The sequence below is a fragment of the Dicentrarchus labrax genome, unplaced genomic scaffold (assembly GCF_905237075.1).
Source record: "Dicentrarchus labrax unplaced genomic scaffold, dlabrax2021, whole genome shotgun sequence".
Classification (NCBI taxonomy): Eukaryota; Metazoa; Chordata; class Actinopteri; family Moronidae; genus Dicentrarchus; species Dicentrarchus labrax.
The window spans coordinates 18778124-18803718 of NW_026136702.1; the positions used below are offsets into that span (position 1 = coordinate 18778124).

General features: G+C 40.6%; 2 protein-coding genes across 5 annotated transcripts in view; one reads left to right on the forward strand and one right to left on the reverse strand.

Moving 5' to 3' along the window:
• Nucleotides 1-11: 11 nt before the first annotated feature.
• LOC127375060 (galectin-related protein-like) lies at nucleotides 12-10111 on the reverse strand. Of its 2 annotated transcripts, none has more exons than XM_051420880.1 (5): nucleotides 9685-10111; nucleotides 9066-9155; nucleotides 8893-8981; nucleotides 7968-8154; nucleotides 12-5201 (listed from the first exon to the last, which is right to left on the reverse strand). In XM_051420880.1, exons 1-5 carry the CDS (start codon nucleotides 9718-9720, stop codon nucleotides 5058-5060), a joined length of 546 nt encoding a protein of 181 aa, XP_051276840.1. In that variant the 5' UTR covers nucleotides 9721-10111; the 3' UTR covers nucleotides 12-5057. The 2 variants fall into 2 exon arrangements, with proteins under 2 accessions (XP_051276840.1, XP_051276849.1); XM_051420889.1 differs by having other exon boundaries at nucleotides 9066-9149; nucleotides 9688-10110.
• A 2330-nt stretch (nucleotides 10112-12441) lies between these two features.
• Nucleotides 12442-25595, forward strand: part of abch1 (ATP-binding cassette, sub-family H, member 1) — a 32925-nt gene continuing 19771 nt past the window's right edge. Inside the window, exons 1-7 of one of the 3 annotated variants that reach the window (XM_051420466.1) lie at nucleotides 12442-12585; nucleotides 13107-13214; nucleotides 16112-16260; nucleotides 18928-19087; nucleotides 20373-20527; nucleotides 23106-23213; nucleotides 24972-25065. In XM_051420466.1, the coding sequence (XP_051276426.1) occupies nucleotides 12544-12585; nucleotides 13107-13214; nucleotides 16112-16260; nucleotides 18928-19087; nucleotides 20373-20527; nucleotides 23106-23213; nucleotides 24972-25065 (816 nt within the window). In that variant the 5' untranslated portion in view covers nucleotides 12442-12543. The other 2 variants (XM_051420474.1, XM_051420481.1) reach the window with 2 other exon arrangements.

Consider the following 25595-nt stretch of genomic DNA (forward strand, 5'->3'; position numbering starts at 1 on the left):
GCACAAGAACATTTCCAAGATGAGAAGTTTATTGGTTTGCAAAGTAGCTGTTTTTACAAAAGCATAAAGGAAACAAACGTTTGGAGGTTAGAGGTCTAACACAATGGTGGAATGTACTGTCTTCTTCTAAACACTGGTCCAGTGCACATCCTTAATGAGACACAAAATCAGGGTCTTCTTTTTTTAAAAATCTGCAACATGTTGTAAATGCAAGTGCTCCTGTTTATGTTCGCCACAAAAAAGCTGCTCAGCTGAAAAACAGCAGATCCAACAGCCAACAGAGGGGGCCAACATGATACTTGGTAACATGAAAGACTTTCAGAACCCAACAACCTGGTGATCTTAAGACTTGGTACATCCCAAAACACACAAAATGATGGTTAGCATTGTTTTGCTGTTAAAAAAAGAAAATAATCTCCAATACTCGTTTCACACATTACCTATGTGTCATACAGGAAAGTACAATATGTAATATTTGTACATGTCAGAGCCCAGAACCACAGAAACACTTTCATCATTATAAAAAAACTTTTCAAGATGCCTTCATATAAACAGCATAAAATAGTACGTTACCAATACAGTAGGTATGACGTTACCACACACAACCCTGCTGGTTACACTGTAATAAATATTAAATCATAATGATTGTACAACCACACAATATCAGCCTACTTCTACTCAGAGGACACTTAATTCTGTAAATGGACATCATGATGTAGTTGCTCTTACAACAGTGCAGGTTTTAGCACTTTTTAGAAAATCATTGTGTTGTTATATTTATTAAAAGTCACGGGGAAAACATGATTTATATACTTTAGTCCATAATCTTGCTTTGTTTGTCATCATTTTCAAAGATTTTAATTTGGTAAATACTAAACTGGAATCCTAGGCTATAAAGGTAAACAGGTCAAAGGAAAACAAAATGCAACCACAAGGGGAAATCTGCCCTTGAAACACACCTGATACAGTAGATGAGAAAAAAAAGAAACAGCATGCTTGACTGGAGCAAAAGAAAACTGGCAATACCTTAGTCTTTCATGTATACAAAATGCCAGGTACTAGCTTACATGCACAACAAAATGCTTTCTGCTTGTAACTCAGCTTGGTATTCCTCATGTAAAAACAGAGCCAGAGAGACCACATTCGTAAATATGTACATCCAAAGTCCAAAAACAGGGGTAGCATACAGACCTGGGTCAGATAAACTGTTTCTCAGATGCCCTCGGGTTTTAACTGACGATAGGACGGGTGGTCTATTTTTATTTTTATTTTTATTTAATAAAGAATGGATTCTAAATCACTGAGGTGAACATGAACAGCATGTCCACCTGGGTATTTATCATCAGATTACAATCAGGAAGAGAATAACATTCAGTTTTTCAGTTTTAAAGGGTTGGAGAACAATTAAAATAGTAGTTTTTAGAATGATTATTTCCCAGGATTGTTCTTCAAAATATGCGGGATCATTAGGAGATCAGGAACTGGGACCTGTTGTGTAACACAAGAAGAAACACAATACATGTTGAGGTTTTCTAAGCACGTGTACCGAAACTGATTTTTATACTGGAATACTCAGCAGTTGCGAGCCCCTTAGGTGGACACCAACACATTTTTTAAAGTGCACCAGTACCAGTAAGTAAGCTAAAGTACCATCAGCTCATCATCCAGCTGTGCAGAAAACCTAAAACACACTGTGCTCGTACACAGCTGGACAACCCACAACAGTCCAAAAAACTATTTGCTGATGCAGAGTTAAACTGTGCTGTGTTGAGCCAAAACACACACACAGCTCAGCTCCCACACACACACACACACACACAAACGCTCCCTGGTTCGAGCCCTTTAATTCAGGAAGTCTTGAATTGTTCATCTCCCTCCCCCGTAATTCCTAGCAGCAGCAGCAGCAGCAGCACCGCCGCTGTCGATGCTGCTAACTGCGGCCGGCTCGGCTCCATGTGTGACAGCCGAGGAGCCAAAAACATGAACATGTGTTACACTTTAACACACTAGTTTCCACGTCCATGAAACACACGGCTGAGTTATTGTCATATTCTTTACATGATGCATATTAACATGTTGTACAGGAAACTGTAGCGTTACAAATGGTCACCGGTTAATAGAAAGAACACAAAAACAGCATCCAAAAACACACCCTGTCACCACAATTACACATTATTTGTACACATTTGCTCTGTTGTAACACTGGGGTAATAATGCATCGCACTGGCTCACTTCCTTTCAAACTACACTCCTCACTGCCCTCTCATACCGAACTGTCCTCATTTCCTGTTTGTGTCCAAAATAAACCAGCGCAGTGCCAAGCGAAAACAAGGAGCTGAGGAAGACCTTGTCTGACAGACCAGGAGAAAACAAGTTCTGCTCCGGAGCAGTCCGTCTCGCAGCAGCAACCTTATTGCTACATGAAAGGAGCTAATAAGTACTCAGTGCATGCATGTATGGGAAGCAAACTCTCTGTATTTTGCTGAATGCTGCACACAGCTGCAGCCCACTGTGCACAGACAGTAATGAGATGTTAAACAAAGAGGTTTCTTCAAACGTTTGCTCAGAAAGCTTCATTAGTGTGAGCATCAATTACCGAGTGCCCTGCAGTGAAGTCAGTGCAACTGTTCTGCACAGATGTCATGGCTTACTCCAAATTCACAGCAGCAAAAAGGTGAAGGGAAACCTTCGTTAGCTTGTTAAATGTAAAAAATGTCAAGATTTTAATGGTACTTCTGTGCAGCCTTGTGAGACAATCTACCAATAACTACTTTTTGCTTCTTCACTGGGTCGAGCTGCTTAAAAAGTGGATACGAACCATGACACAGCAGAGCATGCATTCAGTTTCTGTCTGATATGAATTACAACATCTGTCTTCAGAGACGTCATCTATTTAATGTCTTTATAACTCACCATTTAGGGAGTTACAAAGGGGTTATTAGTTGTAAATGATGGCTTGATTCATGGTTTTACAGATCATATAACTCATTAATAGGGACAACTTTTGGGTTGACAGGTTGAAAAGTCTGTCTTTTTCATATAGACTACACTGACAATCGAAGACTTGAAGTTTTTTGATAAAAAGAGAAATTCAGGAAACTTTGATGATTTATTATCATCTGTAACATCACTTTAGATGTGGCCACCCCAAAAGTAGCTCTTAAGTAAAACATTATTCATTAAAGAAGCCATAAGATACATCTTATAAACCCATTATTACAGTAGAAAGTGGTACCCAGAAATCTACGCAGTGAAACTCTTAGCTAGTTCTACTGTATGTGTTCAACTGATACTGTAGGAGGTGTAAACATTGTAACATAAGACATAATACTCTTAATACTGTGAGTTTTGCTTTGCAGCTAACCTCTACTAGAGTGGAAACAGTTATAGAAAACTGTGTAATGCATTTAAGACACAACTGTATTAGACTTGTAAAAAAACCTCCTGGATGCTTGTATAACGTCTTTCTGCTCAGTGTGGACGAGACGCTGAGGATGTGGAATGATTCACTAACGCCATAAAACACATAAGACATACTGCAGGACTGAATATGGACCATAACAGCACCAGCCATACCACCAAAAAACTGTGACATTAAGTAATACTTTTGTGCATCACTATATCTTCTATGCTACTGTAGAAACATGAATACTATACATTCAAAATACCATTAGGATCTGATCCTGCTTCCAAACAACTACCTGACTGCTGAATGCGACAGAAGGTTTTGGATTTTAGTTTGAGTTGACAGCACAACTTCTTCTAAATATGTACCGAAGCGAGTGAGTCTGAGAACAAGTTGCATATTGTTTTAGAAATAAACAATTCAGAGGAGGTTTGCATGAGACAGATGTGTTCGGTGACAGCAGAGAGCAGAGTCCAATTTTCAAACTAATTTAAAAGCCATTTCTTCACTCTCCTAGCCCACCACAGTCTTAATTCTACTTCCTGTTCCCCACACAGGACTTTCTTTCTACAGGAGATTGACCGCAGTGATCACTAAAAATACCAACACATGCAGTGTACAGTATGGGATGCTTTCTGATACATCTTGTCATGATATAATCCTCATTTTGGGGTATTTAGGTCGGTGAGACTGCAGCGTGTTACCATGACAACTGGGATAAACCCAAGGGAGGGCAGGGGAGTGCCTTACGGAATTGGAGATACATCAGCACTCAGGAAACAGGGTGTAAGACTGCGCTCTACTGTGGTCAGAGGACTGAGTTTTAGACCATAACTGCAACAATAAACACGCATCCAGCTGGGTTGAGTGAAATCAAATCTCAACGAGTCAAACAACCTGCAACATTTAGCTCTAAACCAGTTTTATCTGATATGAAAAATCATGTTTCTGCCCTTGTGGGAATGAGTCAAGGCTCAGATTGAACATCTTATCACTGCTCAGGTCCAATGCTGCAGAAATTCTACACCATATTTAATCACTGTTGTTGGAGGAAAAGTTCAAACTATGATCAGTGTCTCCTTTTAGCTTAATCAACGTGTGTGTTTCCTGTTTATCCTAAAAGGTCACGAGTTGCAGAATTAAAACATGTAATCAGTCACCAGATTTTTACCCATAAGCATCAGTTTGCTTTCATGTTAGCTGCTAAGTGCCAGATATTTCCTGAGTAACTGGTTTCTATAACATCTGAATTATTTTTCCATCCTTGAAAGTACTCCACACCTGCCTCTATCTCAGCATCCTTAAAGTATTCAACATAAAAAATGAACGCGCTATTAATAAGCCGTGAGATCCCTGATCTGACAAAACTGGGGCTACAAAGAGAAAAACCTGAAAATGGAGCAAACACATTCACCCTCAAAGCATCATCACATCAGATCCTGGTCAAATAGAGGAATGGAAAGAAGTGAATGAAATATAGCAGAAGAACTCAAACTTGTCACCGCCGGAGCCTTTTTCCAGTTGCTATGCTGCTGTAGTGTTGCATGATGGGTTATGGATGATGACGTAACAGGCGCATATGTGTGCGTGGTCATCTGTGATCGAGTCCTTGCTTCGCACGCGACTTGCAGAGCAGGAAGAGTGGGTTAGGTTAACCGAGCTTGGTGATCTGTAGATCTCCTTGTATTCGTACTGTGTCGATAGAGGCCAACGATTTTACTTTGTGATAAAAGTCAAAGAGCTGGTGTCCGTCCACGAATATCCGGAACCTCTGGTGCTCGCAGTGGATCTCAATCTGCAGGGAGGGAAAGACAGAAAAGATGGACAAAAAGACAGGGAAAATAGAGAGAAGGAGGTGAGGACCAGATGACACAAATCATCAAAAGTGGCAGCAGCCATTTCGCTGTTTTGTGATGAAAAGCACTGCAGAAATATCTGGTTCTTTAGCTGCTAAATGTCCCACTGAGTTCACTAGTTGCTGTTGGTTTGGAGCTGGGCAGGTAGTGTACAGTGGGGGGTTTTTAGAGGTTATTACTAAACTATTGTCAATATAGAAACATTTATCAATGCAGCTTTAACTAAATACATACACATAAATACTAAACACAAAGATTTTGGGTTTCTTGAGAGGATTGTTCACATTTTATCTGCTAATCCTGTTTGTAGATACTGTTTGTCTATTATATAACAAGTGCAAATCACAATCTGGATTAATGCTAATATCCGCTAATGTGTTTAACATGTAACAAACCACCAAAACGCTGATAAATAAGTAAAACAGTGAGTCCATGTCACTTTTGCTTGCAGTTGCACATGGTGGACCTCAACAAGCCAAAAACATAAAGGCATCAGTGTAAACATCTCTCCCTATGGTTTGTAGCAAAGAAAACAAACTTGAAGGTGTGATCCCACTTCCTGAAGCAGACTGTTTCCATGAAGTCAAAGAAACCCACCGTCCTTCTCTGAAACCACAGCACATCATGTGCCTGTCCACATGCCTCTGAATTCATGAGGCAGTTTGTTGGAAGCCATCTGCGCAAGAGCCCCCAGCTTTTGACAGAGTCATGACTGTGCTGACCTGCTTGGTCACGCTTCGACCACAAACAATGACACTTTATCAGGGAGCTGAGATTACATAACCAGACGCAGGGATCACTTCTAAAAATAAGCCAAACATGGTGGTTGTTGTGTCTTCAGTTTTAGTATAGAGATTTCTACTCTTAGTATAAATGTTGATACGCTTAAGAGTTGAATTATCTTGTTCAAAGCTGGTCAGTCCACTATTTTTTGATGAACACCATATGCATTATTCATGTGCATTTTCAGAATTATTAGAGCGGATATGATTGCAAAGCTAGCAAGTCCTCAGGTCTTTTAGAATTACTCATAATGCATATGTGCTGCTGCTCAACCCCCCACTCCCTTCAACACACAAACAGCTGATGCTCACCCTAATGCAGTTAACAGACCACTACACAGGATACAATCTGTATTTACAGTAGATGGCTATGATGTAGCATGAAAAACATTTCCTGTTTGTCTCTTATTTTTATACTGCGGGGACATTTGCAACATTTCTGTTCTAACATGTGATTATCTCTCCCAGAGATGATTACTTGTAATCCTGACGACAGGATTGTAACCAATTTACTCGGAATCGCACATAAATCACATTACTGCTAGGGGTGATATGAACAGTTACTTCCGTTAGCAATAAATCTGCATTTATGTTGTTTTTTGGATGAATCGATTCATTGGTTTTTTTTATCTATAAGGTTTCAGAAAATTGGGGGGAAACTGGTGCTAGGATTGGGTCTGAGAGAGAGTGTACGTATAATAGTATTATTCACAATAGAGTGTACATTGTATGGATCATTGCTTTAACATCTCTATGTTATAAACCTCCAAACAAAATACATGGGAAAATGAAATTGAAAAATGCTGGAAAAAACAAGCGGTTGATAGATTGTGGAACGCTGCTAGAAAACCAACAATCTGAGAATCACACCTACTTCACATAGATAATGGCCAGGTATCTAAAGGCGTCAGAGTAAACAGGGTGTTCATTCTGCAGGCGCACACAAGCACAAACACTATGAATTGCTTTGAAAAAGATTTCAAAAAAGCCTGCACGTATGTTGTCCTTTCGCACCTAATGTTAACTACCTTATTTGCATGGTACATTAAATGTTTTCATGTAGCACCATTGGCCTTAAAAGTCCAGTGTGTAGGATTTAGTGGCATCTAGCGGTGTGAAACTTCCTCGCTTCACCCTCCCTTTCCAAGCGTGAATTTTGGTGTGAACATCCCTATCTTTGGTTTGTCCTTCCTGACTCCATGGCAGGCTTCTGTCGATATAAACGACTCATTCTAGCTAACAAAAACATGAAGAATCCTATTCCTAGATTCCTCAGGGGATTATACACTAATGAAACAATACTTATAAACAGTATAATTCATTCCTGCAAATAGAGCCTTCTAAATGTTACACACTGGACCTTTAAACCAGCTATGAAAACACTTTATAACACTGTAAATCAATGAGACTCATTTTCATAGGCTGGCTAACAGTCCTTTTGGTAATAATAACATTTTACTTAGCATGGTAATTGTGTAGATGCAGATGTGATGACTCCAATAAAAGTTATTACTCCTAATTTCTGTTGTAAGGTTCAACATTGATCTACTATTCTAACAGGAGCTACACAACATGCAAACACTTTCACAATGCACAATTATAGACACACCTGATGAGCAGAGTCACCTTTGTTTTCACTTTGAAATGAGATGGCTTAAGTGATATAGTTTTACTTGTTGTAAGACTGTGTCTGTGGGGCCAAATCACAAATGAAATCATAGAAATAATGGCCAGGAAGTGAGATCTGGGTTAAATGTAACTGTCTAACTGGTCTGCAGGAGGACCAAAAGAGAGCATCCCACAATCCTCATGTGTTCAACAAGAACCAACAAAGACTCTCAACCCAAACCTGCTTGTGAACATGTAGTACCAGAATCATCTGGCATGGGAAATTGTCATGAGTACAACAAAAACGATTTTTACCCTAAAAGGCTGATCGGGGATGAAGGGAAAGTAGGCGGTGGACGCCTCCTCCCCTATCCATTTCCCAGAGATGCGGGCGCTGCGCAGAAACTGGCGGTCGGCGAAGCGGGCGGTGAGTTTCAGGGCAACATCGTATGGGGGCTCCTCCTTCTCTGAGTCACGCCCGCAGATCAGACTCACGTCAAAGCTGAGGGAGGAAGGAAAGAGGGGTTGAGGAGTCAGACAGGCAGCATATGAGTCCAGCAACTAATCTGGGATAAGTCATAATGCATAATTCTGCTGTTGCTGTGTAACCAATTGTGTGTTAATTATGCATAATCCCCTACAGCTGGGCTGCTCACACACAACCAGCTTTGTGTGAGTGTGAAGACATGATTACAGTAAAAAAAAAAATTTGCAACAAACGGAAAACAGTTGTGTATTTTGAACCCTGGAGCAGCTCAGTCATCCAGGACATTCACATGACCTTTGGCATGAAAACTGTGCCAGCCTCAGCCACTGAACATGATGAGGTCATGGGGAGGATTTTCTTCCAAGTTTAACACAAGTTTCCATGTAGGGTAAGGACACACCCTAAACAAGTCTGCTTCACTGGGTCTTTTTTTTCCTCCTCTTTCCTTTTCCCCCCTTTTTTTCTCCCTGCTGGTTAGGGAACGCCCTGTCTCTGCATACTTAAGAAGCCACCATTCTCTCTCTTGCTGCCCAGCATTACTCAGTGTATCCTGGAGTGGCTGTGCAAGTCTGACCGGCCTAAGAACAAAATCACTCAGCATGCATATGGATGACATGAATGAAATTCATTTAACTGTGGTGAGATAAAGCCAGGCTCCAGATAAGGTGTGTGTGTGTGTGTGTGTGTGTGTGTGTGTGTGTGTGTGTGTGTGTGTGTGTGTGTGTGTGCGTGCATTGTTAAGTGTTATCTTACCTGTCTGGCTCCAGGTCGACAATGCCCATCACTATGATCTTCTTCCCCGGCCGCATGCCGCCCCGGATGCGCCCGCTGAATGGCACCGTCTATGCAAAGTACATTGAATTTATTAAGCACGGCCCGGAGATCAAACAAGGACACGTCAGAGACCGTTAAGGCATCTCTCATACCAGGAGACGTGATAGATCCTCCTTATCAGGTGAGATGAGTCCGGGGTTCCCCAGCGAGTCGTTCAGATGGTCATCCTCCACATTCTTCAACACCAGTGACAAAAGACACAGGACGCAAACTGTCATTTATCGCTCATCAGGTAGGATATAAACCGGCCTGGCTCAGGTTAAACAGCCAACATGAGGCTGCAGGCCTGTTTATATACACACAGTGTGGCCTTGCATGCGGCTCTTCCCAACAATGACGAGGTGGCAGCGGACCTGTCATGTTGTTATCGGGGCTCCAGTAGCGAGCCATGTGCCAAATTAGCCTCATAAACCCGCACCTGCGATGGAAGTTCGCACATTCATAGCGCCGGTAGAGCGGCCCAGGTGAGCACACACTGCCGGTACATTTCACCACCAACATATTGGATTTCTTCCCCCGGTTGAACGCGGAATGAAAGAGGAGTCGCCTTGCGCCGTGAATGCGCTGCGCACGGCGCTCCGCATTTACAAATAAGCGGCGGATAATCGACATAACGGTGCGCTTAAATCACATCCGTAGGCCATTCAGCACAGAAATTAAATACCAGCACATCTAACACCCGCCCTGGTTCCCCCGAAGCTCCCAAATACTCACTATTCCGTCCTTTTCCGCTGCCTGCACCGCCATCTTGAGCAGAATAGCATAGGATGCTGATTATCGGAGCAGAGGCGGCCCTGCCGGCGACTGTGGTGTGTCAGCGTCGTGGCACTGACTCAGGAGGATATTCCTGATCCTGCTCCTATTCCTGGGTCTCCACGTCTGAGCGGGCCTGACACAGAGCGCTGCAGCCACCTAGCAGGACATCCCTCCGCTCCTGTGTGTCTGAAATGGGTGGATATCTGCTGACGTATGCTTTATAATAATTACAGACTAAAAGCTTAATCCCCGTCTGTTGGAGAGGGCTAATCAGACAGATTTTCCTCAACCCTTCACCCAATTAGGCAACGCGCACTTTGGGCTTTTTATTTCTAGATTGGGAGAACAATCCGGCAAATAAATTGGGTTGGATAACCGGACTGCTGCACTCAGTGTGTGTGTGTGTGTGTGTGTGTGTGTGTGAGAGAGAGAGAGAGAGAGAGAGAGACAGTGTGGTTCTCATGGCTTAATTGACCAAAGTGTGGACGCTCAATACGTTTGAATGATTAAACAATACTCCAGGCCACTGAGGCCACAGACAGCTATAAATAGCTATAAATAGACCTGTTTCTGCTCAGTTGTGAGCCTGGAACAATTAATTGCTTTTCACTGAATGAGGTGGACATTCACATTGTGTTCCTTTCATTGACTTTTACACACACACACACACACACACACACACACACACACACACACACACACACACACACACACACACAACCCTCTCTTTTCTGTCGTTCTCCCTCCATCTGTTCATTCCTGTGCATGCATGCCCCCCCCCCTCTTAGGCTAGTTTACTTTAACTGATCCATTCTGCCCCTCTGTGGACATTTAAAGGAATTACAAGTTGGAGCCACATATCAAAGTCCTGCTCCATAGATGGTTGATGCAACAGCCAATTAAAAGCTCGTAAATCCGTTTATGTCAGGGCTTTAATACATTCAATTACATCACGCAGTCTCATTAGGAAATTATATCTTCTTTTATCCCTTTAGACTTTTTTAACCTTTGACATCAACATTTGATATTTGAAGCAAGAAAAAAGATAAAGTTTTAACATTTGTGGCCCCAGTGGGACATAGAGCACAAATCGTGGCAGCAGTAGTATCAGATATCATCAATAAATATAATCAGTCCTAGGATCAGTGTCTCAGGCACACAAGACTGAGACATCCATGACGTTTTACATCCATAAGCTGGTTTTCACATCACCGCTCAGTTTTTCTGAGAAAGAAACCCAATCAACAAGTGTTTCTTATAGTAATAAATCAGATTTAAAGCCCCTTTCACAAGAGACACTTTATATAGGCTAACCAAAACAAGCAGAAACTGAATTAATAAATAGCTTGATTAAAGAGATTTAAATCAGGAGAGACTATTGAGTATAGATAATTATTTATTATAACATATGATATGTGATGTGATGAAGTCTTAACAGAAAGTCTTTGGCGCTTGAATTCTACAGGGAGAGTTTTGTGATCGGGGGTGTCTGCCCTGAACATATAATATATATACCCCCCCCCATGGACTCCAGACACATGGTGGTGGTGGCTGATGACTCTGCTGGTGCTGATGAAATAATGAAGCTGAGGTGTTGGATAGAGTCAGCTGGGTTTGTCTCTGCCCTCTCTCTTCCCCATTTCCTGTCACTTTTCAGCTGTCACTATCGATTAAAGGCAATAAAATGATGATGAATCTGCAAAGACTGGGCCCAGCACCATGAATGAGTAACAGTAAGATGATAGCAAGATGTTGCTTCGCTATTGGATTATAGCCATTACTGGCTTAATACATGTCCAATTAAATTTTAATGAGCAGTGAGCCAATTGCTTTGCAAGAGACAAAGAGAAGACAAAGCATTAAAACAATGACACAATAAAAAGCAATTAAAAGAGTTTACACACATTTCCCCTCACATTATTCTTTACAGGTGCAGCCAGCAGCAGCAACAGACACTTCAACTACACCCTGCTCTTGTTTGACCTAATTACAACTATGGACGTCACTGATGCCTGTTTGTCTTAATTTTTTCCAAGAAGACAAAAACACTTAATTGTACGTCTACACTTAAGCATTTAAACGTGCCGTCCTCTAAGTTTTACTATAAAAACAAAATAACACGCTTAATCGACTGTGCGCCTTTTGTTTAGGGGCTCCTCATCAGGTCTTTTTAGATTTCCTCTTGGGGACAAAGAGCTATTACAGGTGATATTGTGCTGTGTTGTTGTTGATATGTCATAGCCTACACATGCACAACATTAAATCCCCTATAAAGGTCCAAAGTTGTTTCTGCTAGTTTAAGGTACATTCCTAAACCAGCTGAGCCTGAACTGAAGAACAGATAGACACTTAACAACATGCTTAGTTCAGTACTCAAGTAAATTATTTGCTTTCCCCTCTTTAACCACTGATCATCATTGATTTTAGTAGCAATGAATCTCTTGTTTTGTGCTTCCATCTTGTGGTTTCTCTGGGAACTGCACCATGATCTCAAACCATATTTTGAAAATAATTCAGAAATTATTCAATTTAATTCAGTTAAATTGTATTTGTATAGGTAAAGGGAGAAGGACAGAGACAGAGACAAAGATGCACAACAAAACAATCGCAAGAAATTAATAATGATGATGATGATGATGATGATGATGCTGATGATGATGATGACAGCAAAGGGGAATGGTGAAATTATTTGTTCATAAATCTACTTTGCAGAGTTTTGACCAGAGAGGGGGAGATGGAAGGGTGGGAACTTTCTACTTCTCTGAAGATGAACCAACCTGATACATCTTCATACCTTGAGGAAGTAAAGGGGAAATGCAACCAAACAAGACCCCTGGCGGACGCATACTACTGAAGGTGAAGGCCCTATGCTCAATGAGATGGAGATTAGTCGCCTCCTCCACTGCTGTTCTGAATCTTAACGTGTCTGCATAATGATAAATGAGGGAATTTCAATTTGTTTCCAGATGAGTTTCTTGTCCTTGGGGTGAAATTAAAAAAGTCAAAATTAAAAAGGGCACAAAACATTTAGCAAATTATTTCTTTTGAAAGATGCTGAACCTAGTCACGTCATATCAAATTGCATGTCACAATGGATATGTATGCAGTAGAGCATCAGCCCCTACAGCGACAGGTTAGTCCATGTGATCTGCAGCACGCACAGCGGCTACAGACTCACTCTGCGGCTGACAATGAATTATACAGGTGAACAGATGAGAAAATCCCCCAAATCCTTTATCTTCTTAGTCCGTGGCTGCTCTCGACTGTCAGTATTTAAAACTGAGAGAACAACTGGCCCTGCTTCAATATAAGAAGTCCCATAGCGCATCTATCCCCCTTTCTCTCTCCCCCTTCTCTCTCGCTGTCTCTCCTCGCAGAGACCTACTGCCCGGTCCGCCCTTCTCCCTGCTGCCATGGCCGCGGAGGCTGCCGGTCGGGATGATGCGACGGCCGGTCCTGCAGACTGCACCGAGATGGAGGAGAGGGTAAGATGCTTTTATACCATTTAGGATGTTCTCTCTGCGAAAACCTTCCGGATTGAGACCGTCTGTTGACAGCGGGCCTCTCCGCTCCCTGACGCGCCGCTGCAGCAAGATGGAGAGAAACTGTGCAGGATGCACACCAGCGCAGCAACCTCAGTGGTGTCTGTTATTATTTTTTATTTTTTTGCACAGCATTCAGCTACACATTTGGGTTTAGGGAGGATGAGCTTTATCGTTTGAGCAACTGGGAGAGAAGGGGTGAGAGAGGGGGCGCCGTGCACCCGCACTGCTGCTGCAGAGCTCACATCCTGTGTGACGCGCTGATGTGAAAAGGGAGAAGTGAAAGTGCAGCAGCTGGTCGGTCCGTGGATGTAGGCTACCGAGGCTCAGCTTATAAATAGCCCCCACAGTGGCCATTCTTTAACAGTTTGCGTATCACTCGCCTGGTCTGTGCTGAATCCGGAGAGATTTGAGCGCGCCTGTCAAGCTCGTTTTCTTCCCCTTGGTGGTGACGCAAGTTGGCAACAACTTGGCAGGCAAGGTAGGATTTTTTCCTGATCAACAGAGCCGAGTGTAAATCAAAAGAGAGGCATTGTTGGGCTGATTGAGGTCTTTATCAAAGGAGAGCCCGCAGAGGCACAGTGTGGTGCTTTCTTTAATTATAGGCTGTTCATTGATGGGACTGCAACTACTACAAGAGACTACTATTTGTAACAATTCTCTATTTGGATCAAATAATCAAGCACTTAAAATGAAAAAAATCACAAGTTCAGAACCCAAGGTGATGTCAGATGGGTTAATTTAGAATACAGTTTGTGACAGGAAACAGTGACAATCAATATAATCTGAGAATTTGTGGAGCTGTAACTATCAAATATTTGTTGTTTTTGTGCCAATACAATTTTTAGATTATTTTGTTTAGAAAAAAAAACTTTACATTTAAAAAAGCCACCTGTTACAGGCTGTGTAGAAGGGTGTGTGTGTGTGTGTGTGTGTGTGTGTGTGTGTGTGTGTGTGTGTGTATGAATGAATGCGTGTGTGTGTTAGGTGGGTATTCTTCCGAGGTAAGCATCCGTTCTCCACCTGCCGGCAGAACTGAACCTGTTCTTCCACTTTGTAATCACATGGGCTGAGAAGTTTGAGTCAGTTGATGTTCACTTGCTCTTTCTTAGTTGTCTTCAGCCTGTGGACTCACTCTTTTTCATCCTCTCCACTTCTCACTTTTGCCTCCCTCTTCTCTCAGGGTGAGTGTTTGCTCAGATTGCTGCTTTATCCTCCATCAAGCTGACGTTTGCTGTCAGTGCGTTTTCCTGCAGATGAGTTTATCCTTTTTTTCAAGCATTATCTCAGATGCCACTGATAGATTGATCGCAGCCTCCAGGCTAATTCATACAGAACCAGGGTGAGATTTGTTTTTGTGTGTATTCTGCAGATATAGGCTACAATGCCAAAGGTGAGCCCAAGCAAATGCGTCAGATTACGCAATGCAGTCTCCCTAATCTCCTCACTGCAAAATGAGGGATACTGGATTAAAGGAGGGAGTTAGTTGGCGAGTGGGGGAAACCCGTGAAAGAAGGCCGTTATTAGAGATTACTGGGCAAAGGATTGTTTTACGACCCAAATACTTTGTCTGCTGAGGCTTGACAAAGATGCAAGGAAGCCACCAGGAATATCAGAGTATGAGAGCGTTGGTATGTTGTTGTGCCAGAAGTGAGATTCATCTTGGACTTTTGGTTTTAAGTTTTTTCTCCCTTATTTGCATTCTTGAAAAAACACCAATCTGGTTTCTTTCAGCCACTTGAACACTTGCAGTAAAGCCTTTTAAACCACCAAAGCTACAAACCTCTGCAGGAATAAAGTTAGTTATTTTTTTCTCAGAAAGCTTTTCAGTAAAAAAAAACTTTCATTGTGTTCAGCAGTGCAAAGCGGCAATTTCCTCTCCAATCTTAAAGAGTTTGCTCATGTGTTCATACCCTCCGTCTATGAATTTGAAAGCACATAACATTTGAATTATGAATTCCCTAAATCATTTTTATGATATGATATATAATGTAATATCAGTCTTGATGATACATTGTCAGTACAGAAACAGTAATGGTCTTGGAACCACTTTGTAGACTAAAACAAACTGCAGCAGATACATTTTAGGTGCAGTTTGGGGAAGCTTTCTATTTAGCACTGCAAAACCACAACAGAAAGCAGAAGATGACATTATTCTCTCTCTACTGTCCCTCAGCTGCCTTTCGTTTAAACTTGTATATTTAATTGATTACAGCAGGTCAGTGGAGTATATTATGGTTGTAAACCAGTAAGCCACTCGTAGGACATTTTGTTCACTGCAGTAATATTGTCAAATGTGTTTTACACCAAGTCAAGTTTACTCCACACCTAAAAGTGTAAAAAGTGTTTAAAAATAACCACAAATGTCCCTCAGATTGAAGCATTTTAATCAAGCTGACATTATTTAACTGATATTTCCTCATATAACACATTCTTTCTTGGAGGAAGAGTGTACGTATGCTTGCACTACATATTCCTGCAAACAGTATTTCATCTTCAGTACTTTCTTTAGCTCTAAAAATGCATGTGAAACAGCCCGGCATCTGGTCTTAAACACAGAGCACCTACTACTGTATAAAGTCTTATCACTAGCCTTTATAAAGTATGTGCATATGTGATTAAGATATACTGTATGTACATATTGTAAATAATGGAGGACAAGTGCATCATCTCATGAATTATTATTCTTGCTGTGATATGGTTTCTCTCAGCCTTGTTGTCCACGTGTCACATCTGCTCAGTTTATTTGGTGAAATCTGAAAATAATCAGTAAATATCTGCAGACAGGCATCCGTCAGGAATGTCTTTGATGTTTAACAAAGTGTTGTCCTCTCTTTCAGCTGAAGGAAGGAAATATGAAGGCTGATTTGGAGGCTTCTCTGGTTGCTGGTCAGGAGGATTTTGCAATCCGGTGCCGGGACGTGTGCCGGTCGTACGGGAAACTGAAAGTCCTCAGCAACCTCAACTTGACTGTACCGCAGGGACAAATGTGAGTGTGTGAGTGTATGGGCTCAAGTCTGTCATTATGGCTGCAATTTGAGACTATTTTCCTTTACTTATAAGACATGTATCTGTTTACCACTATCTGTTCTTTTCCTCGATACTTTTTTCCTGGGTTTAAAACAAATTCTTATCAGAGTGTAAAGCGCATTGGTAGGGAATCAAGGAAATGGGAGGAAGTATGGAAAAGGCTGATAATATAACTACAGCTATCTTTTAATAAGATAATACTGTAAGTTGTATTTTTAAGCCTTATACCTCCACCTCTCCCCTTGTAGCACTGAGCAGGCACAAACAATGGACTTGTCCTTCTCCTCCCAGTCAGCAGATGTGTTCTCAACATGCAAATGAGGCTATCATTCGTGGGTGAAGTATTCAGGACCTGGCTGAAACTAGTCTACTCGCCTTTTCCTTTGTCATGTATCTGCTGACTGATCAAAATTTCAATCTCCTGCTGGACTGCCAGGTCAACTTTAAAAAAATCAACCTTGTTTGGCTTCCTAAAGCTGAAGCAGGAAACCCCAAAGGGCGGAGGACATTTTTTGAGGGTCGTAGACATCATTACAAATAATTTTACTGTACTTATTGCTTTGTAGTCCAGCTCCTGTAGTCAAGTTCATAGAAGAACTGAAATCCACAATGCGCACAGTTTGTTTTTTCTGTAGTTTTCTGTCGTCTGTTATTTCTCTGCACGTGTGCTTCACCAGAGAGGATTTATGTAGGTTAACACGTTACAGGCTGGAAGAGGAAGATTGAGGAAAAAAAAAACTTTGAGTCAGAAATAGTTTAGGCTCTTAAACTGTTTTTTTTTCTGATGACAGAAACAATGGGGAAGTGATGAGTATGAAAGTCAAGACACAAGCTTTTTTCTTACTTTCATTACAGGCTGGAAATGTGCTGAATGACAAAGCTGATATAGTGTTACAGCTAGCAGCTGTGTTACATTGTGCATGTGATCTGCTTTTTTTTTTTTTGCTTAATACAAATATTACATTAAGACCCTTTTACTGACTGACTTTCACAAATTGGTTTTAAACAAAAGGCCAGCATAGTTATAGTTAGTTAGTTAAATAATTCTTCTGACAATGTACATTAATTTCTTTTTCATTTTTGTTTTGTTGGTTTTTTTTATATTCCAGTGGATAAGTGGACAAATTTAAACTGTAGAAAGTAAACATACAAATTCCATTACTTCCTCAGACTCAAAGACAAAAGGTTTCTTTGTAAAGCTTTGCTTGTTTGCCAATTTTGATCACACAAGAAGGAAACTATCAAAGAAGCCCAAATACAAGTCAGAACATGTAGCATTCTGGGATCAGTGGGTCAGCTGAGACTAAAACACTGTATTGATAATAATAATAATAATAATAATAATAATAATAATAATAATAATAATAATTTACACATTGTATCTCATATGTATCATTTGTACACAAACAAAAATGTAGAAATATGTGGTTTTGGAGTTATGTACTGTAACTATTTCTTGAGAATTGTTGAGTGTCAAGAAATTACGCTACATAACTCTCTCTATCAAACCATTTTTTACATTTTTACATGTTTGTGTAGCCCTATAGATTGAACAAAGTAAATATAATAAATTAATTAGTGAGCTTTAGAGGTGTTGGTAGACTTTTGAACTTTGGACAGAGACAGGCTAGTTGTTTCCCCTCTGGTCAGCTGTATGCTAAGTTAGGCTAAGCCAGCCACCTCCCAGTTCTAGCTCCAGTCTTAAACATGTAATAAGATATTGTTGGCCAGTTAGGGTAGCGAGGTATAAACAATCGATCGCCTTATAAACTTATATGTACACAGCCAGTAAGATTAGTATTCATTTGGAATCATGTATCAATATGTATATGATGGATCAACATTCACTCTCCTTTTAGCTCTTTTTTGGCCTCTACCAGCTACTCAGGGAAATATCTGGCTCTATAGCTGCTAAATGATCCACTGTGTTCACCAGCTAGCTCCTAACTGTGTTTGTCTGCTGGTTGGTGTTGAGCAGGTAGCGTACAGTATGAGAGAAGCTTGAACACACAGACAGTGGTATCGATCTTCTCATCTCAGTCTTGAGAGCAAAACCTCAAACTATTCCTGTAGAAGTTTCCAACTGAAGATGATGATTTTTGCAGACTGATTGATGATAGTTTTGTTTTCTTTCTGCTCCAACTGTAACATGAACTGTAACTCCAACTGCAACTTTAACAATTCATGAATGTAGCACATGGTGGTAAAGTTAACGTGTGCTGCTTTGTGTTGTTTGTTAGTAACTTACACAATCTAATCCTAGGGCCTCTTCAAAGCACTAGTATGTACTGTAGCTACACTGCCTGCGGTCATGGTTGGGTTTATCTCATATGGGCATCTGGTTATCTTTGGGTGCTTACACAGAAAGTGTCTATGTCCTCTCTTTAACCTCCTTCCATGTCTGTCTGACTGTCTGACTAGAAGCTACAGTTTCTCAAAAATCCACTAGTTTCCATTCAGTTCACATTTATAATGACTGAACATCCCAGTTAGAGTTGTGATGGTGTGTTTGTGTGCCAGGAGGTTGATCAAATCCAACAACACGCTGTGTACTAAATATAGACTGTCACAGCTTTACTAGCTGTAAAGTTGTTTGATCTAAAATGCTCTTCGTTCTGTGTTGCAGTTATGGCCTGTTGGGGCCCAGTGGGTGTGGGAAGACCACACTCCTGAAATGCATCGTGGGAACTCTGAAAATCTCACGAGGTCACATCTCTGTGTTGGGGAAGCCACCTGCATTCCCTGGTCACGACGTGCCAGGGAGGAAGGTCGGATACATGCCACAGGTAAATACGACATCTTAGAATATATCTTTCACACATTAAAGGGTATATGTGTATTATGTTCATTCAAACCAAAAGGCCCTTGAAATAGTTGGAAAAGCTACACATTCCTGACATGTTCTTGTCTTAAATTCCATTAAGGATTAAGTAGTTTAATAGTCTTAAATATTGCTTTTTCCCAGTCAAATTCCTTCCTCTGTTCACATTAAGTCCAAATACTCACTCAGCTCCACATTTAAACCCTAAATTTGCCCAATGAAGGTTTTTTAGGAACCTGTCTTTCTTCTCCCCAACATTCACATCAAGGAGTTGTTAATTAGACCCTCAAATCTAAGTGCCTTGCTCAGGGGCTTCTTTCATTTAGCCTCTGTTGCAGTGAGTGACCTGTACCCGAGTGTCTCCCATTACTGTCAGACTGGATAACTGATGAGGCTGATAACACACATGGCCTGTGTCCTCCTGTGTGTAACCTGTACGTCGCATTGGTCCCTGTAGGACGTGATCTGTGACTCAGGGAGGAGGAAATGTGACACCTCTTCTGGTCCCCAGAGTGCAACTGTTGTACCGCTGTGGTGAACTTGGCTTTTGTTGTCTGATATATATATATATATATATATATATATATATATATTATTAATTTCCTGTTACAAAACAATGTGCACATGGACTATTATTTAAGCCCTTAATCCTTCAAGATTAAATGTTTTTCTAGAAATGTGGGCAGTAATCCTTTCACTGACGGAAGTACTCTAAGAAAATGGAAAGTCAAGGATCTCTGCATGACTGCTCAGAAGGCAGCAGTGCAGAGGCAGATCTGCAGGGTATAGAGTGAAGTAAAACAGATACTAATACTAAAGTAAATCTACTGTATTTATCTTTGGTTGTATTTGTCCTGGGCTGTGCTGGAACATTTCGTTTTTGTGGTGGAACAGTAGGTTATAATAAGAATTTAGTGATACACATTAGACATTTAATTTTTTTAGATCAATTTTAAAAAAAAGGAATAATAGAAGAGATGCCAGAAGACTAGGCCTGGGTACTGAAAGGCAGCACTGAATACCTTGTACAGCCGCTTGTGCTTAACATTAAACATTATATGTTTGTGGAGTAAAGTCAGGTACACGATGAAGGTCCATGCGGGGATCGAAAAGCTGCAGTAACTAAAAACAAATGCTTCTATCAAATATGAGTTTCAAGCAACACCTCTATTCACTGATAAATCTGTGACATCTGTGATAAAACAGCCACACTTCACAACCTTTTAAAACTTTGTCGATGTGTTTTGCAGGAGCTGGCGTTGTACAACGAGTTCACCATCGGTGACACCCTAACCTTCTTTGGCCGAATCCATGGCCTGACGTCGAAGGAAACCAAGGCACGCATGGATTTCCTCATTGACTTCCTGGATCTACCTCAGAAGCACAGCCTGGTCCGAAATCTCAGGTATAAACACATGTAGTAGCCGACAGAATGTGTTTAATATGAAGTGATTTGAAGTTTGAGTTTCTCCAAAGAGGTTAGTGCTTTGGATTCTGTATTCACACCGGAAGCTGTTTGTGGAAGCACTCATCTGAAGTTCTTTAATTTGCTGCAGGTGAACTTTGGACAACATTGTGAATCATTAGCCAATTGGACATCAGTATTGTTAGATTTTCAGCAATCTAATGATGGTGAAAGAATACTGATATGACTACTATCCTTTGTCCCTTTGTGCAGTTCTTTGCAGGAGGTAACTTAAGACTGTTTGTGCTTAGTGTAGGTGTTATATCCCAGGTGTGGTGAACTGAAGCCATATGCAGTATTTGCCTAGATACTGCCAATTTATGAAGTGAGCTAAAATGTGTTTTTATAGCTGTCTGCAGACGTGGACTTTGAAACCTGAATTAAATGAATTATTGTGCAAACACACACAAACATAATCCCTCTCTCCTACACAAACTGTAAACTGAACCCAATGTCCATAAAACAATATGGCTTTGTCTGGTAAGCAGACGAGCAAAGGTCAAATAAAGAGAGAGCATCCGTTTTTTTGCACACAGGCCCGAAATACAGTCACACACGGAGGGCTGATCAACATGCAAATGTGGAGAGATGGTGGAATGATGGGCCGCTTATCAGCACCCATGTAGCAGTGATGGGTTTGGTGCTTTGCTCAAGAGCGCTGTCGGCAATGCCCAGGAGAGGAACTGGCCCCCTCTCCAGCTACCATGCTGGACTCGAATTGGTGCCCATCTGGTTCCCTATGGACTGAACTAATGCTAGCTCCAATAATATGTAATATTAGTTTTTCTGAGTATTCCTGCCTTACAGTCATAGAGAAAATATTCTTCCTCAATATTGGATTTGTCTTTGTGTGCTCGGAAGGAATTTGGCCAGACCAGAGTACAAGATGAAAAATTAAGTGTAGGGTCTTAACGTTCCTCCTGTCTTCTGTTTTATTAGTTTAATTGTATCATTAAACTTTTTTGGAACAAGACATCACTTATAAGAAACAGATTTTGAGGGACTTTGTGACTAATAATTTGAATGATAAAGAAGTTTTACCTTATTTGTAGGCTAATAAATGACTTGACATGAACTTAGTGTCCCGTCAGTCTCAATCCGCCCAATCTGGCAACGCAGGTTTGCATTCTTTTGTGTAGGCATCAGGTCCACCTGTCTTTCAAAGTTTCATTTGAGGAAACATCATGTGAAGTTGCCAGTTTATTGCTGATTGTATGCTGTGTCGTTTATACTGTATGCTGTAAAGCAGTTCCTCTTTGTGCTGTGTTAATTTTTTTTTAGATATTAACCTGTACACCAAAATAAATGTCAGCAAGCAAGGATGTCAGTTTCCTCAAAGACCAACCAACAAGTCTGAGCTTTAACCAGTGACCTGTTTGGTAGAATAATATGTTTATCGTCCCATTGAACAACTAATCATATCTGCACAGCCTTGTTTGGTCAGTTCCTGCTGCTAGGATTTCTGGCAGGTCGTATTGTAGCTGTTTCGTTATAGAAGAAAAACTTTCTACTCAGCTGAACTTCCAACTATCAGCTGCACACATTCTTATTCTTTCCACAGAGGAAGATGCTGTACAAAGACCAAAAAGCCTCGTTACCAAGCCATAAAAGGAAACAATCAAGCAATACAAATTAAAAATAGAATATTTGGCATTAAACCAAAAATTTCCGTTGGATCTCTTTACTCCCTGTAAGATGTGAGAGAAAACTTGACAGTGTTGTTGCAATCTCTCAGGCACCGATAAAGATCAATAAAAGGGGTTTATAGCCCTTTTTTGATCCTGCGGTTATTGGAGGAAGAATAGTCAGCATCTCTTGTTTCAGCTCTTGAGTCACCTCCCTGACTCGTTACAAAGACCCTTCTGTTCCCAAAGAGGCCCCTCAAACAAGCTTTCATTAGCAGTTCATGTAATATTTATGTCCTGTGTGGTGTAACAGCCTGTCATGTTACTGAGCTGCAACTTAAACTCCTATATTTGCTGTAAAAACTTCGTGTTTTATTTCAGCATTATATTAAAGGTGGGTTGAATTAATGTGGTTTTTATTCACTTGTTCTGCTGCAGCTTTACGTGACACACAGGTTGTTGAAACTGTTCACAATACATAGTGTGAAAGATATTCCTGTATGAATGAACACACCATGTAGCGCGCATACTTCTTCATATCATTCTCTTTTATTTGGCTTTAATACAAGGTATGAGCAGTAAGCTAATTTGTGATACTTGATCTTTTTTTTATTAATATAAAAAATAAGAATATAAAAAATAAAATAAAGTAAATTTTTCAAAATGCCCCTTCCTCCCAAGTTCCCTCGTTCTCTTCTTCATTGTTTCCCTGCATGTTGTCAGGCAGGTTAGTCTTGCAGGTTTCCACACCACCTCCCTCAGGAGTGAGCGGCATGCATAGCGCCAAGGTGGATCATCAGTTACAAATCAACTAGGAATGTGGGAGAAGATTCACCTTTGTTGCCCAGTTTGTTTCTTTTTGTTTCCTCACCTGTTTCCTGTGTGTGTTACAGTGGTGGTCAGAAGCGCAGGGTGTCTCTGGGAGCGGCTCTGCTTCAGAATCCCGAGCTGCTCATCCTGGATGAACCGACAGTCGGAGTGGACCCCGTGCTCAGGGCTAAGTATGTAACACACACGCACACACACACACACACACACACACACACACACACACACACACACACACACACACACACACACACACACACACACACACACACACACACACACACACACACACAGCTGTTTCTTTCCACTGTGTCCTCCAACTTATGTCACTCTTGGAAACGTCCAGCCCCATAAGAACATTTGTCATTTTCTCACATCACCTAATAAAAACATACAAAACAAAATAGATTTACGTACATTTGATTTAACTTATTTATACCACTTAATGTTACAGGGGCAGTTTACAGTAATGTGCCACTTTATCCATCCTGGCTAATTTCCAACTGCAGTCTCTCTGGGCAGCTGTAATGACAACTACAAAAGACACAACAGCAGCAGAAATACTGTACATATAGCAGAGCACAACTCATTAAAAACACATAAATGATTTAAAAACAAGGACAACAAGACATAAAAAACGGTTATTTGAATAAGTTATGGTCACACGCTTGATCTTGACCTGATTTTAAATTAGCGATATGTGTTAAAATCTCTGATAAGTGTTGGCAGACTGTTCCATGTGTGAGCTGCTCTCACTGAAAACGCTGTCTGTCCTCCTCATACTATAAGTATTATATATTAACAATACTCTCAGTAGTAATTAACAACATGTAGGGAATTTAGTTGTAGGGTAGTCCTTACAATTCTTTCATTGCATTTGATGGCAGTTACATTATGAATTACACTGTAATGGCTGACAGTAAAAAGTAAGAGAAAACTTACTTAGACGAGGGTGACACATAACAAACATAACAGGATATGAAGTGACATTGTGTTAACTTGTTACTGAAACTACTGTAAGAGTGAGTGATATGGAGTCATGAGTAAAGAAATTAGACTTTATTTAGCAGGACCGGTTGAATAAGTTCAGAAGATTGCATCACTGTAATGTAAAATGTGTAACGTGATTAATCGATAACCAAATGCTCAGTAGAAATCTTTTATATCACAATATTGATATCATATCAATAGATTGCCTGTACTTACTATCAGGTAATCAAGATTACTTAACTGATAATGCAGTTGGCTGTACTTTCTCTTCAGATTGTTTGATAAGTCTTGCCTCTGTGTTTAGTACAAGTTCAAAATGGCCGGAAAATAAGAATGAGCTGTTTTTATCTTCAGAAGGAGCGGGTCCTCTTCTAAAGAGTCCGGCATGTTTCTACAGTAGCCCAGATTGGACAAACCAAACACCGGCTCTAGATGGGGCCTTTTTTGCGGCCACCATAGTTTCTCCTACATGCTTAGAACTTGAGGGTGAGGCTAGGGTGTTGCAATCAACAACTACACCGCTAAATGTTACTAAATCACACTGGACCTTTAACACACTCAGTCAGTATTGCAAATGTTGGAACCTCAAGTTTTCATGTTAGAGTTTGAACATTTTATACTAAATCCTTCAAAATGGCGTTTCTAAATTGGAAACATGGCTGGTGGCTTCCGTATAACAACTTCACAACAACTAACAATAACATTTATGCATATGTTCTGGAAAAGCAAGTCCAGAAACCTTTTTGAAAGCATGCTGCCCTCCCTCAGTGTTGTTCCAGTCTCATTGTGTAATAGCACCACAAAGCCTCATCAGATCAGATGGTTGGCAGCCAAACTACTGCTGGCAAAGCTATGAGCTTTTTCAGGCTACAATTTTAGGAAAAATCTATTAGCAAGCGGGTCAAGTGTTATGTAATTTGTTTCTTCCGTCTCCTTTCTAGGATTTGGCAGCATCTAGTGGAGATTGTGAAGACGGGGAAAGTGTCCATCATCATCACCACACACTACATAGAGGAGGCCAGGCAGGCCAATGTGGTGAGATAATTCATACATGCATGGACACACACACACAGAACCCACATGCATGTACATACACACACAAGGACAAATTAAGCATTAATAAACACTCACAAACAAGAATCAGGAATACTGCGACAAAATCTATGGAACAAAGCATCCACACTAGTCCCCATGTTTCACCGCTTCATAGAAAAACAATGATTCCATTGATAATTCGCACTGTGTAAACATGTTAGATGAAGTTTAGTCTTTATTAGCTTTGACAAGAGGGACAAAAGCTCTCACTGAATGGGAGTTTGTATAGAAGCTCTATTGTATCTTTATTTTACATTTTACTGACAAAACTAATTTCTTTTTGTATATAATTTGTTATTTTACTTTATGAATCCGTTTAAAGGATAAGCTTAAACTAAACCAACAATGACTTGATCCTACTAACCCATATCGTCTGTGTATCCTGATATATCTAATTCCGCTGTGTGACAGAGCTCCATTGTTTTCATTAAAAACACTTAAGTGAGCCACACCGTTGCACTGGATGACAT

Excerpts from the sequence above, each read along its gene's own strand:
- LOC127375060 (XM_051420880.1), bottom strand. The coding sequence starts at position 9,720 with ATGGCGGTGCAGGCAGCGGAAAAGGACGGAATAGTG. Across the intron at positions 8,982-9,065 it reads AGGATCTATCACGTCTCCTG|ACGGTGCCATTCAGCGGGCG; the intron begins GTATGAGAGATG and ends TACTTTGCATAG. Across the intron at positions 8,155-8,892 it reads GTCGACCTGGAGCCAGACAG|CTTTGACGTGAGTCTGATCT; the intron begins GTAAGATAACAC and ends TTCCTCCCTCAG.